This window comes from Labrus mixtus, chromosome 14, assembly GCF_963584025.1.
Source record: "Labrus mixtus chromosome 14, fLabMix1.1, whole genome shotgun sequence".
Classification (NCBI taxonomy): Eukaryota; Metazoa; Chordata; class Actinopteri; order Labriformes; family Labridae; genus Labrus; species Labrus mixtus.
In genome coordinates, this window is record NC_083625.1 from 8,738,878 (window position 1) to 8,755,641 (window position 16,764).

The 16,764-nt window shown below is 38.7% G+C and overlaps 3 protein-coding genes across 5 annotated transcripts; all 3 read right to left on the bottom strand.

Annotated features, from left to right (window-relative positions):
* Positions 1-69: 69 nt before the first annotated feature.
* On the bottom strand, positions 70-2,014 carry dynll2b (dynein, light chain, LC8-type 2b). 2 transcript variants are annotated; one of them, XM_061054880.1, is made up of 3 exons: positions 1,867-2,014; positions 985-1,129; positions 70-892 (listed from the first exon to the last, which is right to left on the bottom strand). In XM_061054880.1, the coding sequence occupies exons 2-3, from the start codon at positions 1,114-1,116 to the stop codon at positions 755-757; spliced, it is 270 nt and encodes an 89-aa protein (XP_060910863.1). In that variant the 5' UTR covers positions 1,117-1,129; positions 1,867-2,014; the 3' UTR covers positions 70-754. The 2 variants fall into 2 exon arrangements, with proteins under 2 accessions (XP_060910863.1, XP_060910864.1); XM_061054881.1 differs by lacking the exon at positions 1,867-2,014 and adding an exon at positions 1,792-1,844.
* A 1,694-nt stretch (positions 2,015-3,708) lies between these two features.
* LOC132987900 (serine/arginine-rich splicing factor 1B-like) lies at positions 3,709-7,887 on the bottom strand. Of its 2 annotated transcripts, XR_009675761.1 has the most exons (5): positions 7,440-7,887; positions 6,041-6,234; positions 5,767-5,939; positions 4,608-5,280; positions 3,709-4,263 (listed from the first exon to the last, which is right to left on the bottom strand). XR_009675761.1 is itself a non-coding variant. In XM_061054882.1 (4 exons), the coding sequence occupies exons 1-4, from the start codon at positions 7,631-7,633 to the stop codon at positions 5,092-5,094; spliced, it is 750 nt and encodes a 249-aa protein (XP_060910865.1). In that variant the 5' UTR covers positions 7,634-7,887; the 3' UTR covers positions 3,709-5,091. The 2 variants fall into 2 exon arrangements, 1 of the variants encoding a protein (XP_060910865.1); XM_061054882.1 differs by having other exon boundaries at positions 3,709-5,280.
* Positions 7,888-9,942: 2,055 nt separating this feature from the next.
* pigs (phosphatidylinositol glycan anchor biosynthesis, class S) lies at positions 9,943-15,284 on the bottom strand. The gene is made up of 12 exons (XM_061054883.1): positions 15,210-15,284; positions 13,776-13,915; positions 13,577-13,688; positions 13,398-13,487; positions 12,797-12,888; positions 12,163-12,403; positions 11,930-12,072; positions 11,495-11,609; positions 11,252-11,397; positions 10,992-11,092; positions 10,695-10,905; positions 9,943-10,538 (listed from the first exon to the last, which is right to left on the bottom strand). Exons 1-12 carry the CDS (start codon positions 15,226-15,228, stop codon positions 10,260-10,262), a joined length of 1,689 nt encoding a protein of 562 aa, XP_060910866.1. The 5' UTR covers positions 15,229-15,284; the 3' UTR covers positions 9,943-10,259.
* Between the last annotated feature and the right edge of the window lie 1,480 nt (positions 15,285-16,764).

A 16,764-nucleotide genomic window follows, 5' to 3' on the forward strand; every position in this document is an offset into this window, starting at 1 on the left:
ACAAATGATCAGGCCCAATAAGAGATCAAGATATTTGTAAATGCAAGTAAAGCAAACGCCAAGCACATGTATACACACAGTTTGAAACCAATTTACTTTCTCAAAAGGTCTTTTGCGATTTACATGTCGAGTTATTACATTACCAGAACCTCTGACAGATTACATTCCAGAGAAGTGCAACAGCAACACTTAAATATTCACAACGGGAGTGGAAACAGGAATGTTTAAACATGGACAAAACCTGACATCTCTCAGCAGGTCATATTCTTTATTCAGTGAAAGCAACAGCGTCTGCAGTTTCTATTCAACCTCAGTCTACATTGAAAACTAAAAAAAAAAGAATTCTAACAAAAAATTCTGTTGCTTGTTTTAATTACATGAAAAATAAGTTATTATACAACATATTCATATGAAAAAAAAATGTACATGGTCTGCGCATCACAGTACAGCAAAAAGAATATTCAGAAATTATGAATCATGATGAGTCTGTCACATGAGCAAACGCTGACTAAGAGATGGCATGGGAAGTAGTTTTAACATTCACATTTTCTATGAAGGACACACCGCCAGTCCAGGCAAACACCATCCACGTTCTGTGGTCGTGTTGGAGAAGGCAAACAAAAGCTGGCTGAAGCAAGCAAGGAAACCAGGAGGGGAGCATGTCTGCAGAAAAAGGTGGCAGCAAATATACAGCACGGCGCCCAAGTATTAAAGGCTGAATTAAGAGGAGTTTAAGAACGGCTTGGTTTTGATCTCAGCCTGACTTGAAAAGTAGAATGGCTACTTGACCCAGGTAGAAGTAGATGAAGTGCTTTGTCTCGTGCGTCACGTAGCTGCCAAAATTCCTCCCAACAATGCAATGCCATGTTGGGTTGTACTTCTTGTCAAACTCCTACAAAAAGGAAAAAAAAAAAAAAATACAGTTAAAGGTAAAGGCTATTCACAACATGCATTACAACTCTTTTAAAAACGGATCTAACGTACCTTTTTGACATAGGCGGCGATATCCTTCTCAATGTTGTACTTCTCCATGGCCTGCATAGCACAGTCCACTGCGTCCTGCTGCATTTCATCAGACATGTCAGCATTCTTGATCACTGCCTTCTTGTCAGACATGTTGGCTTTTTGACTGAAAAAAAAAAAGGAGAAAAAGTCAAATTCAGATTCCACACGTTTCTTACTCGTCCCATAAGTCTCTGTGTAACAGAGTCTCACTGTCCGCTCCCAGGACTGCAACACAATCCCAACATTTGCTTATAGACACAAACATGTCACTTGACTGTTGTTATTGGACCTTCTGAAGCCAGGATTTGCATGATTTGCAAATCATGAGCCACATTGAGTCTAGCAGCTTCTCCAAACTAATGGACTGGATAAGAGGGCCTTGTGAAAACTTTAAGGAAAGCCTTGGATGTCAAATAACATGTTCTGGATCACTTGGATCGATACATCACAGTTGGTTTGTGAGACATAGTGGGTCATGTTTGCAAATATCAGAGTTGGCAGTAAAAGAAGAGTGCTCACTTGACATTATCCACAAACACATCCCTGACAGAGATGCACTTTCACTGTTAGGCTGACAGCAACGGAACTTTGGTTTAATGCTGCTAATACAAAAAAAAAAAAAAAGATTCTTTCCCCTTTTAACAATCCGGGCATGATAATCATTCCAAGTGTTGCTGTATTCAGAAAACAACGCAACATAAAGTGGAATACAGCTCCTCTGGTCAAACAGAACAGGAACACACGAGATTAGCATGCAAGCAGCAGAACGCTCAGTATCACTCTCACCTGCAGATAGTGATGAAGAGAGTTAAATTGCTGCAAACGGAACCATGCACACACTCACGTAAACATGTAACTTACCGTGTTTGCGTTAAGTTTTAATATTTAGAAGCGTGCGTTGCGAGCAGCTGCACAATTCTTGGTTCATTTAAGAAAGGAAAGCGTGAGTGTTTGCCCCGCCCTGCTCATCACCTCTGCAGGCTGATTGGCTGCAGCGAAGCCTCCACCCTGGTGACGGCGATTTTCACTTGCGGACAGTTGTCTGCATCTTATTTCCACCCAGAATGCACCGTTTTCACCCCCCCCCCCCCTCCCTCCCCTCCTTAACTTCAGAGGGGGGTGATCGATCCGGTTGATCGTGGTGATCGATTGAATTGATCTGCACCGTGAAGCCAGCTTGCACACAAAGTGGAACAGGGACGAGAGTATGCATGATCAAGAGACTATTGATTACAGTCAGCTGTAATGCCAAAAAAAAAATAATGCACAGCACTATAAAACAATGTGAATGTATTTAAGGGCATCTACAGTGCTTTTGAGAAACTGTACGCATCTAAATTATTTATCCATTAATAGGTATAGGCTACTGTCTGTAATGCAGAACGATGACGTAATTGACGTCCATTGTGGCTACCCCATGCTGAGACTGTTTGTGTTATTCATCTGTCCTGGATAATGTGTACATACCTTATGTGTACATTTACAGTCTTTTGGTATATACCTGTTTATTGTGACAAGATATTTGCAGATTGAATTAAAAAAAAAAAAAAAAAGTAATTTTGAGCTTCTTCTGGAAAATGCCATTTGAAATTCAGTGTAACATACAAATCAACATTTAATTGTAAATCTCAATATTTTCCTAGCACAGCTTTACATTCAGAAATGTAAATTTAACAAAATAAAACCCCACTTCCTTGCTTTTCATTATAAAAAAAAACCCAATCATTAAAACGATTACCTCGTCAAAAACAAAAAAAAAGGTATTAAAACTGTATGTTTTAAGGTTTTCATTGAATATTGTTTATCTTTTACGTACCTCTTTCTAATTATTCATTACATGATATTGCACTTACACTGTATTTGTGTATGTATACATTTCTACTCTGTAATAAAGTTCATATTGGACACAAACATTTTCTCGACTACACTTCAATACGATTACATTTTGTAAACGCAAATATATTTTAATTAAAGCAGAGAAAACAGAACATGTGCTTCGTAAATATTTTGGTTTGTTAATATGTAATTGATCTTGTCTCCTTATATGGGGAAAACACAAGTATCAACCTGAAAGGCTGAGGCTGAATGTGACGCAGGTGAAGTAGTCTTTTGGGATGAATTTGAAGGACTGGGAAATATTAGCTTTTGGGAACCTTCAGTTAACTTCTGGAAATCAAAAAGGAAGCTCTAATAGATGTTGTTTTTTTTTTAAAACAAAATGCAGCCAATTAGGATTCTCTAATTATTTTATAATAAAATGATTTGCTATTGTAAACTGACCTCAATGTTCAAATGATCGATGTGCACTTTGCAGACACCTTTTTTTCATATTTCTCTGCTGGATTCTTCTTCAACCTGAGTTTATAATTATGATTTTGATAAACATAATGGCCTAACAGACCCAATGTATTAACCAATGAGAGCCCAGCATGAAAGCTACCAACCTGTGCAAGTCACCATTGCTCAATAAGGAATTATTATTCTGGATTTTTCAGTGCGCAGAATCTTAGAAATCTTGAACAACTCAGATTAACGCGCTTGTTTTGTTTGGTAGAACCCGTTAATAACATTTCCCAAGCTTTGTATTTTTCACTGGTTTCTAATAAGTGTCTGAAGTAAATCTTAATGAATAGTTTGTGCAAGTGCACAGGTGACATGTTTCCCCCAAAATTTTAAGACAACACAGAAAGAAAAAGACAATCATTAAATTTGTGTTATTGAAATTTTTATTAAAAGAGAATAAAGCCTTTAGATGCTGAAGAATTAACTGAAAAAACAAAATCATCCTAAGAAAAAGACTTACTTACGAAAAAAAAAATACAAACCACATTTAAGTCAAATTCCATTGTTGCCTCCTGGTCCTCCCTCTCCCCTCCCTTCTTCACTCTTTACAGACTCCCACTATTTTCAACTCTCCTTAAGCGTGTGGATCCATTCTGCACCTCCCAGCCCTCCTCCTGGTTTTCAGCCGATCTTTGCTGTTCTTTTTAATAATTAAAAATTCTTGCTCGAAACTGTGCCGCCAGATATTGGTTTTTTTTTTAGGGGGGAATTTACTAGCCAATTTAGTTTCAATGTATTTCACTTCAACTCTTCCGGTTTGACAGGGTTATGTGGACAGAGTCACGGATCCTCTCCCAGTAAAATGTTCCCGTGCTACTGCTCCATGAATCCATCCTGAAGCCTAAAACTAATCCTGATCTGATCCTGAATCCTGATCCGTCTCCAGAATGGGGAGGCAAAGAGCCCAGTCCAAACCTTCAGAATACCAGCAGAACCAAAGAGAAGGAGGCAAGTTAGAATCACACCTTCAGAAAAATAAAGAAAATATCAATAAAATGTATCCATGAGGGACTTGACTTTGAGAAGAAAAAAAAGGGACACTAGCTAATAATCAACCCCAAAAAAACAAACAAAAAAACAAACTTACTTTGGCTACTGAAAGATTTAAGAAAAAAAAAAACACCAGAAATGTTCGGTCTCAACATACAGACTCGTAACCACTGAAAACATTTAACAAAACTCAATTGTCAAGTTTTTGAAAATAAACTTGTCAGCCTTATAATGCAGATTTCACAGTTGACAGGGCACAGCAATCATACCATTGGTGCCATATTTGACTCCTCCTCCTCCTCCTGTTTATCCTAATATGAACTGTTTCCTCTGTTCCAATCCTATCCTGTTCCTCTGAACTCTACAGAGAGACACACAAGAATGTCAAAGGACAGTAGTATATGTATAAAAGAAGTATAGATTTTTTTTTCTCCAAATGTAACATAAAACATACAAGGAAAATGATGAGATGAAGTAGAGAAGCCAGAGTGATGGCGAGCAGAAAGCAATGCTGATAAGAGAGAGGGGGGGAGGGGGGGGAAGTGTATGAAACAGAGCCATGCACACAAACAAAAAAAAATCATTGTGCAGAAATGTAAAACTGCAACCAAACCCCGAAAAAAAGGGAACCCAAAGCAGCAAGAGAAAAGGGGGTGATACGAGATGATCCATAATGAGTACACAGGGGTTGTTATGTGATGTGAAGATTTCCTCTTCGGCTCTGAGGCACGTTTTGCTTTGGTTGACTTGAATCTAGGTGCGGGAGCGAGAGCGGGAGCGGGAACGTCTTGGAGAGTAACGTGGGGACCCTCTGCCACGGCGAGGAGAGTAGCTGCGGGATGCGCTCTTGCTTCGGCTTCGACTGCGGCTACGAGAGCGGGAACGACCGTAGCTGGGGCTGCGGGGACCGTCCGCCTTCACACGAATGTAGGCCGTCTCTCCCTAAACACACACATGACTCGTCAATAACAACCGTGTGTAACGCAAAAAACATGAGGCTCTGTTAGACGAAATGTTGGGCCCATACTAGCCATCATTTTGTGAAAGAGTATAGAACCATTGTGAAGGAACAAATATATCATATTTGTCTGTTAGCCGTTTACAGAAATCATGTTCAACCAACAGTAAATCAAACTACATGTTTGTTTAGTTCAAGTATTCTGATAAATAGTTAAGTCATTGAAGATTTTCTACAGTCAAAGATAATCTTCAATTCACAAATCCCAGGCATAAGTCAGAAGTAATCATGCAAACCAGCATCACATGTTTATTCAAACTTAACTTTGGCCTTTACTTACTGCAGTAAGTACACTTACAGTTTTCACCCTTGCTCCTGCTTTCCTCATTTGAGAAAACTTCCAATTCCAACACGTAGTCCAAGAGTGATTCTTTATTAAAGTTAGCCAGAGGCCGTGACCCTTTACGTACCTCATGGGAGCGAAACTTGGTGTTATCCAATTTACGGACAGCGTAGCTCATGTCCTCTTTGCGGTCAAACTCCACTACCCCGGTGCCATCACGGAATACGTCAGCATAACATACATCACCTGCCTCTCGCATGTGATCCTTTAGGTCCTGCCAGCTTCCACTGGGAGGTAGGCCTGGTGAGAAAAGATTTGGGGGGGGGGGGGGGGGGGGGTTTGGTTAGACTCGCACATTTATCAGCAGACGTAGAATGTAAGACGAGGTCCGCAGCACTCACCTGAAACAATAAGCCTGTACTCTGAGCGACGGGAAGGGGGTCCTTGCCTTCCCCTCGGTGGTCCCATTGCTCCACCGCCACCACCTCCACCGCCACCAGCTCCGCCACCCCTTCCACTTCGCGGAAACTCAACACGCAAGCGGTAGCCATCGTAGTCATAGCCGTCACGTCCATAAACAGCATCCTCAGAATCCCTTTGGAGAACAAAAAACAGTCAGGACAGGAAAATTTAAAAAAAAAACAACAACACAGTTTTACTAGTTAAGGGTGCTGGGTATCAGTTCAGCTAAGTTAAGTTATCTTACCACTACTGGAAGATGCTAATAAAGTGCAGTAGTGGTAGTTTTTTAACCCTAATGTGGAATATCTGGAGTTAAAATCACCACCATGAGATACTTGGGATGGGAAAACGTGCTACACAAAAACAGAAAACTGAACGACGTAGGTTCAACCCCAGATAAGACAAAAGGAGGGTTTAAGAGTCACATAATTTACTACACATACTTTGACCGGTGAGCCCCTTTTTTTAATGATAAACAAGCAGATCAAACATTTTTTTGGAATGGCTAAAACTTCAAATTACACATTCTTTTATTGCATGAAATTTACGTGCACGGTGCAGAAGCTTGAACTAGAAAAATTGTTTTAATATTAGGATTTTTCTAGATCAAGCTTCTGCACCGTGCACGTAAATTTCATGCAATAAAAGAATGTGTAATTTAAAGTTTTAGCCATTAAAAAAAAAATGTTTGATCCGCTTGTTTATCATTAAAAATGGGGATCACCGGTCAATGCATGTGCACTCATGGTGTGTAGTAAATTATGTGACTCTTAAACCCTCCTTTTGTCTTATCTGGTGTTGAACCTACTTCGTTCATTTTTCTGTTTCTGTGTAGCACGTTTTCCCATCCCAAGTATCTCACGGTGGTGATTTTAACTCCAGATAATGATTTATATAATCCTAAATCCCTTTGTCCCATGAAGTGATGGCTTCATCGCTGCAGCTTTGATTGCTCACACCCCACGTGCACTGCTCTGCAAACAAAAAAAAAACCCGTGTGCAGAAAACAAGTTGAGGGGCACGGCACAACACACTTTCACTTACATGTTTACAAAAACCTCGATTGGTACCAAATGTAACATCGGAAACACAACCTTCCCCTATCATGTAAAAACAACAGCACCGAAAACAGATGCCGCCAAAAATCACCCGAATTGATGCAACACAACTAAAATAGTAATTCGTGGTATTCTGCATGCAATTAGGATTATTTCACATTAAATAAACAAGTTAATGCATGTTAAGATTAGTGTTTAAATGTCAAATGAAAGCAGGATTTGTTGTAACAAAGGGGGCCTAAGTTAGCGCGGGGAATGGGGGGGGGGGGCTGCCGGTCACCTCGGGTCCTCGAACTGCACGAAGGCAAACGGTGGTCCTGCTCTTCGGTTCTTCAAATCGATATCGCGGATAGCTCCGTACTTGTGAAACAAGTCTTCGACGTCTTGTGAACGAACGTCAGGGGGGAGATTCCCCACGTATATCCGACAGTCGTTGCTCCCGGATTGTCTACGGAAAGCTCCTCCGCCAGACATGTTGGCGACGAAACTAGCAAACACTTGAACGAGTAATGCAAAAAAAAAAAACACCCTCCGTGCGACTTAAAAAAAATAATTAACACTTAAATTATCCAATGAGTATTAAAAACGCTCGTTGCACTAAGCGTCAACTGTTTAGCTAGAGTTGTAAAATGCAGCGATAGACGTTCAAACTATCATGTTAACAAAAGCTAGCTAAAAGTTGATGGCTGCGGCCGCTTTCCACCTACAATGCGCTCTGCTTCAAGGAAGTGATAAGAGCACAACTAGTTTTAAAGCACCACGCAGCGACCCCTACAGGACGGGAGTGAGAATCACAGCGTCCTCTCTGCGCACCCTCTCTGCGCACCATGCACTTAACAGCGAACAGTATTTAGAATATAATAGAATTACTTTATTGATCCCAAACTGGGAAATTGTGGCGTTACAGCAGCAGGTTATCCAAACACACAATATGAGTAAAAAACACAACGTTAGCAAATCTAAACACAATATAATATTAAATATAAAGTAAATAAGTACTAAAAAATATCAGAACTAAGAATGTGAATATATACAACCAGGATTTAACTAAGCATTACTAGTCTTAAATAGGAAGATTAAATATGGAAGATTGAATGTAAATGTGCAAAAACAGAGTTGTAAATGGACAGTATTGACATAAGTTAAAGTGCATGAGTGTAGACATATTATAAGCAGAAACTATTCAATATAACGGCGAGTAGACAGACAAATGAAGTGAACATGAGTGCAGGGATAATTTGTAAATTTATGTGCAGAACAGATTACAGTAAGGAGAGACAGATATTATCATGATGACAGTTCTCTGCTTGCATGAGGTGAGCTCATTTATGTCATTCATTTATGTCCATCTAGAACAGGGGTGGGCAACATGCGGCCCGGGGGCCACATGCGGCCCTCGTCAACCCTCAATGTGGCCCTCAGGTCAATTTTTATATATCAAAACATGAAGAAAACATGACAAAATCTGCCATGAAATCATGAAAACCAGAAATATGTCCATAATAATATTTGATCACTGGTATATGTTGAGTTAAATTTGAGACATAATTGACTGTTATCGTTTTTGTATCCTACAATTTGGCCCCTCTGGCAGTGAGAATTAAATGAATGTGGCCCTTGCTGTGACCAAAGTTGCCCATCCCTGATCTAGAAGCTGTTCTGGAGCTTTTGATGACAAGAAAGCTCTCATCAGTCAATAATACTGCAAATGAATATAATAAAATCGAAATGTATTCAATATGGCCTTAAAACTCCAAGAGTTAGTTCATTTATTACGATGTTTAATTGTGTTTTCATCACTGTGCTTAACATACACTTAAGGCCAGGGGTGTCCAAAGTGCGGCCCGAGGGCCATTTGTGGCCCTTGAGGGGATTTTTTGCAGCCTGTGACTTCAAATGAAGAATCAGAAGATTTTGGCCGGAGGACTTTGGCACATTATCTTATTTTTCTTTGTCATGTTAACAAAGGTTGAACAAAAATTTTTGTTCCTAAAATAGAACATTTTCAGTAACATGTTTTTTTTTTTGTTTTTTTGTTTTAAATCTACAGCTTTTACTATTTTCCAATTTTTTTTGTAAACTATGAAAATAAACGTATGCAAAGTTTTTGCAAACAAGCGGACTGTTGTTTAACCATTTAATGACCTGAGCTAAATGCAGAAAGCTTTTCCAAAAAAAAAATGAACCACGTTACAGGCTTGATTCTGAGAAAAAAACAAATAAAGTAGAACGAAGAAATCAAAATATTTGACTTCCTTTTATTAAAGGGTTTTTTTGGCGAGCCTTTTGATTCTGATCTACAAAGCCTTACTATTTTTTCAACTATATTTTAAAAAACAAAACCTGTGGCCCGCGAGCGATTCTAATACGACAATTTTGGCCCGCAAGAAAGAAAGTTTGGACACCACTGCTTTAGGCCCTTTGATACTTAACACAGATAACAGGGATGATTTATACAAATCACTGATTTCTCATGCCACATTTTAATAGTGACCCAGGTTTAGTAGTAACATATTTTGAGCGTAAATGCAACTTAACAGCATTAATAGACAACATGCATTGCTTCTTCTGAAAGAGCAATGCATGTTGTCTATGTGTGATCACCTTCTGTGATGAAATTGTGAGTGAGAAAGGAAATTGTTTTTCTTTTTTGTTTAATTTTCAAGGTCAAGTACGAAAAACATGGAGTAAGTTGCTTTGGCAAATGCCTTCCCTATTAGTACTAAAAATGAATTTAATAACATATTCTTCATTCGTGACTTAGGAACAGCAAGAACACAAGATACAACTTAAGCCTTTAATCCATAATAATTTAAAATAGAAAGCGGAATTCAAATACAAAACTTGTACACATTTAAAACAATTCAAGCTTCCCAGTACGCTGTGTCGTGTGGCTGCAGCAGCCAATTGTTACATTCTTAAAACAAATAATTTATTACATGAAACAATAAAAATCATACATGTCACATTTAAAAAAAACCTCACACTGATGCTGCAGACGAGTCTTTCTTCATTCTTAATGTCAAGGCCAGTGATAAAACAGTTTGTTCGTGATGCATTGTTTTGCTCAGGCCAACATATCTCTACATCAACTGTCCCCTCAGTCCTTCTTTGTCTGCTTCTCTTTGCGCTTCTTTCTTGCCTCAGACACCATTTTTAGCAGCGACAGCAGGATAGGCACGCACATGGGCAGGAAGAGTGGGATGTAAATAGCAAACTTCTGATCATCAGGGAAGTAGAGGAGGTGGAGGAGAGAGGGGTCAAAGAAGGCTCTCTCTGACGCCAAGATGGCCTCTTTACTGTACTGCAGAGCAAAGCCCAGGTTCCCGGCCTCCAACTCAGCCACAGCCAGCTGCAGGGATGTGACTGCACTGGACACCTGTGACAGCAGTAACAAGCACATGTTCGACTCAACTGATGACTCTGTTTTGGTGACTGATCAGTTAAAAAAAAAGCATGCATTTTATGTACACTCATATGTTCACACAGCTAGTCAACGACACAAATTATGTTTACGGCAGTGTTTGTATCTCACCTGTTCAGCAATGTTGTCATTGATGACAATGTTGCCTATCTGGTCCAGCAGCTGTGCCAGTGATGTGATGGTGGTGGTCGCTGTTGCAATATTTTCAACAGTGCGACTCCACATGAGACGGTCCAGCTCCCAGTCGGCGAGTCCTGTAGTGCCGCACGGTGCCATGAGGAAGCCGGGGGGCGTGGTGGACGACTGTACACCCAGAAGCAGTCTGACCAAAACGGGACAGGAGGATTAACTCGTGACTGCAGGTTAAAAAAAAAAAAAAAAATGTCATACTTGAGGGCGTAAACTTACCGAAGCTGTGCAAGGAAGACTCCCATGACTTTGGCCATGTTGATGCTGACGTCCACAGGGAATGACGCCTCTGGTCCATAGAAACCATCGACATTGTACACCTACATCATCACAGATAGAATCAGAACCTAGCAAGCGTGAAAAAACACTCGCTAGCCGAGACATTATAATTCCTTCATAAAATATTCACTTAAAATAAGCACTAACAAATGATAATATTTAGACTGTCTTCACTTAGCGTTGCCATTGGATTATCTTACCATAATTCCACCCCATCGTGGAGAATGAAATGCATTAGAGGTCACTTCCAGTTTCTGGCGGTCATAAATGTAAAGGGGTGAATGGGCAGCATCCGGAACATACAGTAGAAAATTCAACACCGGATTTGAAGATGCAGCATTTGAGCCTGAAAATAAAACAAAAAAAAAACTCACACCGTGTTTCTAATTATGAAAAACATAAAAAAAAAAAAAAAAAACATCCAGCATGTGTTTTCTTTTTACCGAGTCTGGCCTCCACAGGGTTGATGACATGTGCCAGGCTGTCAGAGTTGAGTATGTACCCGCCACGGTTGTTGTCAAAGCGAGGGTTGACGCCGAGCATGGCGTAGTACAACGTCTGTGAGAATACAATGATTAGGCTCATGCTGGTCTACCACCTCCTTTAACTACTCCCCTTCTGGCAGGGGATACAGGACAATTCACTCGTCAGAATCAGAAATACTTTATTAATAACAGGGGGAAATTCGGTGTTACCATTGCTCTTCACGCAATACAGCAGTAGGAAATAAAATAGAATAGAGATAATAAAATAAGCAACACACACAGCAGAAGACTGAACAACCTCCGAAAGCTATTAAACATCTGAAAGTGCCCAACACCCCTCACTCCACCAAACACACACACACACACACACACACACATTTGAAGAGACAGTACCTGAGAGTCAATGCTGAAGTTGGCCAAAGGAGAAAGTTTTGTCAGCAAAGGTTGGATGTAAGTCTCCACAGCGCCCTCTATGTCCCAGTGTAGCCGGTGGGACTTTGGGTCTGGGTTCAGCAGACTGAAGGTTATCTCATAACCTACAGAGAACATAAAAGAAGGATTGAAGTGTTTGATTTTAATGAAACGGAAGTTGTTTCACTTTACGGCTGTGTTGACACAAAACTCACCTGGACTGGATTTGAAGGCTCTCATGCTGTCTGCGATGCTCCCTTTGTTGCCCGGGCTGAGGCGAACCCTGTCGCTGAGGGCAGCGGTGATGTCAGTGTGGCTAAAAGACATCACCTGGAGCACCTGCTTAATCCGCGGCTCCAGGTGAGCCAGCAATGTCTCCAGTGTCCTGCCAACTCTCATCTGGGCACCGATACGCAGTAGGGCTGTGCGTCGCTGACCAATATATACTTCCACATCCTAAGAGGCATGGAGGTTCAGGTCAGTACTGAGAAGAGAATTATGTTTCTCATAACAACAAATGAAACAAATGACTCATATCTCTTTTGTGCAGTATGCATGTTATTTAGTTAGTTAGAATTTAGTTACAGTAATGAAACACTAAAATGAGTCTTCTTTCCAGTGAAAATGCAACTTGACTCCATAGAGAACCATCAATTTAGCAAATAAAAAAGTTTAATTTACATAATGGCTGCTAACTACATACATCATTTAATACTTACAACAAATTAATACATCAATAAGAAGAATTTAAAGAAAATGGAAGGCAAACAGAAGCCAAACAATACTCTTTAAAATGCACATATAAATGTAAAATACAGAAAATCAAAACCATCAATCAAGAGCTTGAACCTCAGGCAGTAGTGAAGACGTCTCTGGGATCACATACACGACTAAAGAGCCACACGGACTCTCACTGAGCGTGTGAAGAGAGAGATCAGCCTCTGAAGAAGAGAAGATGCAGAAAGTAATTACTACCTGCGCTCTCATTTGACTGTAAGCTAGATTTGACAGGCAGGTTGATCTCCATACTGTAATCTGTTCTGCACATGTTAAATTTACAAATTATCCCTGCACTCATGTTCACTTCATTTGTCTGTCTACTCGCCGTTATATTGTTTAGTTTCTGCTTATAATATGTCTACACTCATGCACTTTAACTTATGTCAATACTGTCTATTTACAACTCTGTTTTTGCACATTTACATTCAATCTTCCATATTTAATCTTTCATATTTAAGACTAGTAATGCTTAGTTAAATCCTGGTTGTATATATTCACATTCTTAGTTCTGATATTTTTTTGTACTTATTTACTTTGTATTTAATATCATATTGTGTTTAGATTTGCTAACGTTGTGTTTTTTACTCATATTGTGTGTTTGGATAACCTGCTGCTGTAACGCCACAATTTCCCAGTTTGGGATCAATAAAGTAATTCTATTCTATCTCACCTGCTGCAGTGGGCTGGTTCAGAGCATCCTCCTCCATGATTGTAGCTGTGCGGTACTTCGTCTCATATCTGTACCTCAAAGATGTGTTCTCTTGGAAAAACAAATTTAAGACAAGATTCACTGAACAGTCCATGTATCTACTAACCATAAGTTGACAGAAACATGATGTTAATAGTCACCATCTACTATATATTCATCGTCCTGCGTCATTGTCAGTGGGACTTTCTTCTGCTGTTCTGGTGTCACAGTCCCACGTGCGAACACGACCTCCACATCAGCACTCAACTGCAGCTACAAAACAGACGTATCGAGAGGGTCATTTTAAAAAACGGAATTACACACTGAAGGAATACTAGACAACGAGACAGGGATGTAAACCTGCAGAATATCCAGCTCTTTTATCTGACTGAAAGGCAACCAGGCACGGTACGTTTCAGTTGTCCGCCACCACAGAGGGACTCCAATAAGGATGACCACTGCTGCTATGGAGAGAGCAGCAAGCTGGCCCCGTCTGTGCTCTGTGAGACAAACAAGAAGGAGACGTGTGTGAACTCTAAGAGGTTTGATTGATTGATTGATTAAATTGATTTCAGACATATCAAATAAAATCAAACATATCAAAAATACAAAACAAAATGAAAAGCACGAAAATACAATAAACAAAAAAACAATGTTCAAATTATTTCACAAAAAAAGAAAAGGAAAAAGCAAATTACATATATTCAATTGATATGCCTGAAAAGGAGTAGGAAGAAGTATAAAACTTATTTAATCCTACCCCTTTTCCACAGCTCAATAATTAATATTTATTAAATTAAATTAACTTCCTGTGTTCCTTATAATCTCTCTATATATACAATCTATCTATATACAATTTGCTATACTATATTTATGATACTATATTTGATATTTACAATCCAATGATTTTCCATACATATATATAACTTAATATACTATGATTTGTTATAATTTATATATTTATACAATCCATAAATCTATATATACATATCTATTTGCACAATTTGATGTACTATATTTACATTTTATATATTTATACAATCCTTATTTGGTACAGTATGTTTACAATTATACATTTAATACAATCTATATATATATACAATTTGATATAGGCTACTATATGTACAATTTACATATATATATATAATACACATTAACATACCTGTGTATACAAAACTTGTAAACTCAATTATTATTATTGTTATTATATTTATTTCAGGTTTCTTCTTTTAGAACACAGAGGGCAATTTTGCAATCAAATGCACAAAATCATTTTAAGACAATCACCTCTGTTTCTCACTTTATTAAATAATAACAGACATTCCTGTTTGTTAGTTTACAAAGTCTGTCTATTGTGTTTCTAGAAAGTAAACAGTATCGGTGTACTCTATAGATTATTAACATACTAAGATGACATTTCTCATTCATGCTGCACTGATTAAATAACATGTTTACATAAATCCATTCCTTTCAAATCTACATGAGGGAAGAGTCTGTTTCGCTCTAATGAGGGTCGGTTAAGGTACTCTAAAGTTGTAGTTGATTTGAGACACAAAAACAAAAGAAATGACATCACTTAATGTTTAGACAAACAGCAGTGTCTTCAGTCAGGACATCATTGTTGTTGCTGCAGGTGGGGCTAACGTCGGAGCTATCTTTTAGCCTCAGACTCTCCTGACGTCACCACAACCGATCTACACACCACTCTTATAAAATGCTATAAATCCCTCGAAATGCTAAGTGTTTCATATAGAGATAAAGTTATTAGTGCAGCATACAGTCGTGAATACTCACCCACTTCCGTAGTAGCCATTACTGTCAATGAAACAAACTGGGTGCGTTTGTTATCACTTCCGGTACACTGCCGTAGGTCACGTGGCCAACATCGGGAATAAAAAATAATAAATAAATAAAAAAAACGTTGTCTTCTTGATAAGTTAGCTATTATTTGATTGAATGTATCCGAATACCGTCACCCCTGTTTGTAAATTATTTTAATACGTTGGTAACCATCTGTCCATTTATTGGGTTAAATCTTCCTTCCCATTTCTGTGTTGTTTTTTTTTTTTTTACATAAAATGCTATTTTTAAAGTCCTCCTGATGATATATGTGCTTGTATTAATTCCAGCAGTGTTTCTATATTTTTTCAATTTTTTTGGAGGTAATTAAATAGTTAGAAAAACCTCCTATTGCATCAGCATGTGACAACACCACAAACGAAACACTGCTTTTAATCATTTAGCTAATTATTAAAATAATTGTATCGTATCGTTTCCTTGGTCAAATTTTGTTTTTAAAATATTTTTATTTTCATTTAATTTCATTTGACCTTTATTTATTCTCGAGAGATCATTGAGGGCAAGCCCTCATTTACAATGACGTCGAGAGTACAATTAAAGCAAATAAGAGACAAAAAGGACAAAAAACAACGAAGACAAAATACATAGATTAGAAGACCAGAAGAATAAGCATTTTTATGTTCTAGCCTATTGCAGAACTGAAGATTGAAAGCTGAATCACACATTCTATAGGCACATTTTAAAATGACTACAAACCATAAACTATAAACCTGTTAAACCATATATTTTAATGCAAAGAAAGGCTGTGTATTTTAAGGTCCTGTGCACCGGTGAAAGCAGATTCACAACTTGAGGCTGCCTGTACAACCACAGTTTTTAATTTCCATTGTCTAGCTTTGCTGAAGCAGAGGGACTCCAGGGCATTGCTTAAGTTAAGGACACCTCAGTGGTTGCACGCACTGCTCTTTCGATTTGATTGATTAAGCTGATCCAAAGTTGTACTATGTCCTAATAGAACCTTTAAGCTATTGCTTCAAGTTTAGCCAATGCAAAAACCTTCAAATTCATTGAGGTGTCAGAACAGGAGATTCCAATTAAGGATACTATTTTGTTGGTGTTAACTACATTTTGATTACAGACCATGCCTTTAAAAATAAAAATTAAATCACTGTGAACATTTAAAACTATGTTTTATAACCTAAACAACAAAGAACCTCTTCGTCAGCATAGTGTTGATACACCAAGCTACGACTGAGAAGCTGTTTAGTCACACTCTCACGTGGCACAGCCCGTAAAGTGGTACAAGAAGGTTACTGTTTGTAATGTTTAGATCATCAGGCTCCTCCGGTGCTCTGTGACCTCGTGGTTCCACTTAGATGATCAGGCTCTGTAACACGTGGAGCATCTAATGGAGACTGTAACAATTCTGGAGCTCAGACTGGGGGGTCATTTTAGAGGTCAAACGGAAACAGTTCTGAAAAATTACTGTCTTGCAACCATGCATGATGTTGTTCTTCCTGTTTTATAGTTTGATAGCCTGCATCTGTCT

What these genes read in the sequence shown, in the direction of transcription:
- dynll2b (XM_061054880.1), bottom strand. Translation starts at nt 1,116, where the DNA reads ATGTCTGACAAGAAGGCAGTGATCAAGAATGCTGACATGTCTGATGAA. An exon ending in TCGCCGCCTATGTCAAAAAG is followed by an intron (nt 893 to 984) that starts GTACGTTAGATC and finishes TCCTTTTTGTAG; the next exon opens with GAGTTTGACAAGAAGTACAA.
- LOC132987900 (XM_061054882.1), bottom strand. Translation starts at nt 7,633, where the DNA reads ATGTCTGGCGGAGGAGCTTTCCGTAGACAATCCGGGAGCAACGACTGT. An exon ending in GTGCAGTTCGAGGACCCGAG is followed by an intron (nt 6,235 to 7,439) that starts GTGACCGGCAGC and finishes TGTTCTCCAAAG; the next exon opens with GGATTCTGAGGATGCTGTTT. An exon ending in CCAAGTTTCGCTCCCATGAG is followed by an intron (nt 5,281 to 5,766) that starts GTACGTAAAGGG and finishes GTGTGTGTTTAG; the next exon opens with GGAGAGACGGCCTACATTCG.
- pigs (XM_061054883.1), bottom strand. An exon ending in GAACCAGCCCACTGCAGCAG is followed by an intron (nt 12,889 to 13,397) that starts GTGAGATAGAAT and finishes TCTCTTCTTCAG; the next exon opens with AGGCTGATCTCTCTCTTCAC. An exon ending in AGCCTTCAAATCCAGTCCAG is followed by an intron (nt 12,073 to 12,162) that starts GTGAGTTTTGTG and finishes TGTTCTCTGTAG; the next exon opens with GTTATGAGATAACCTTCAGT.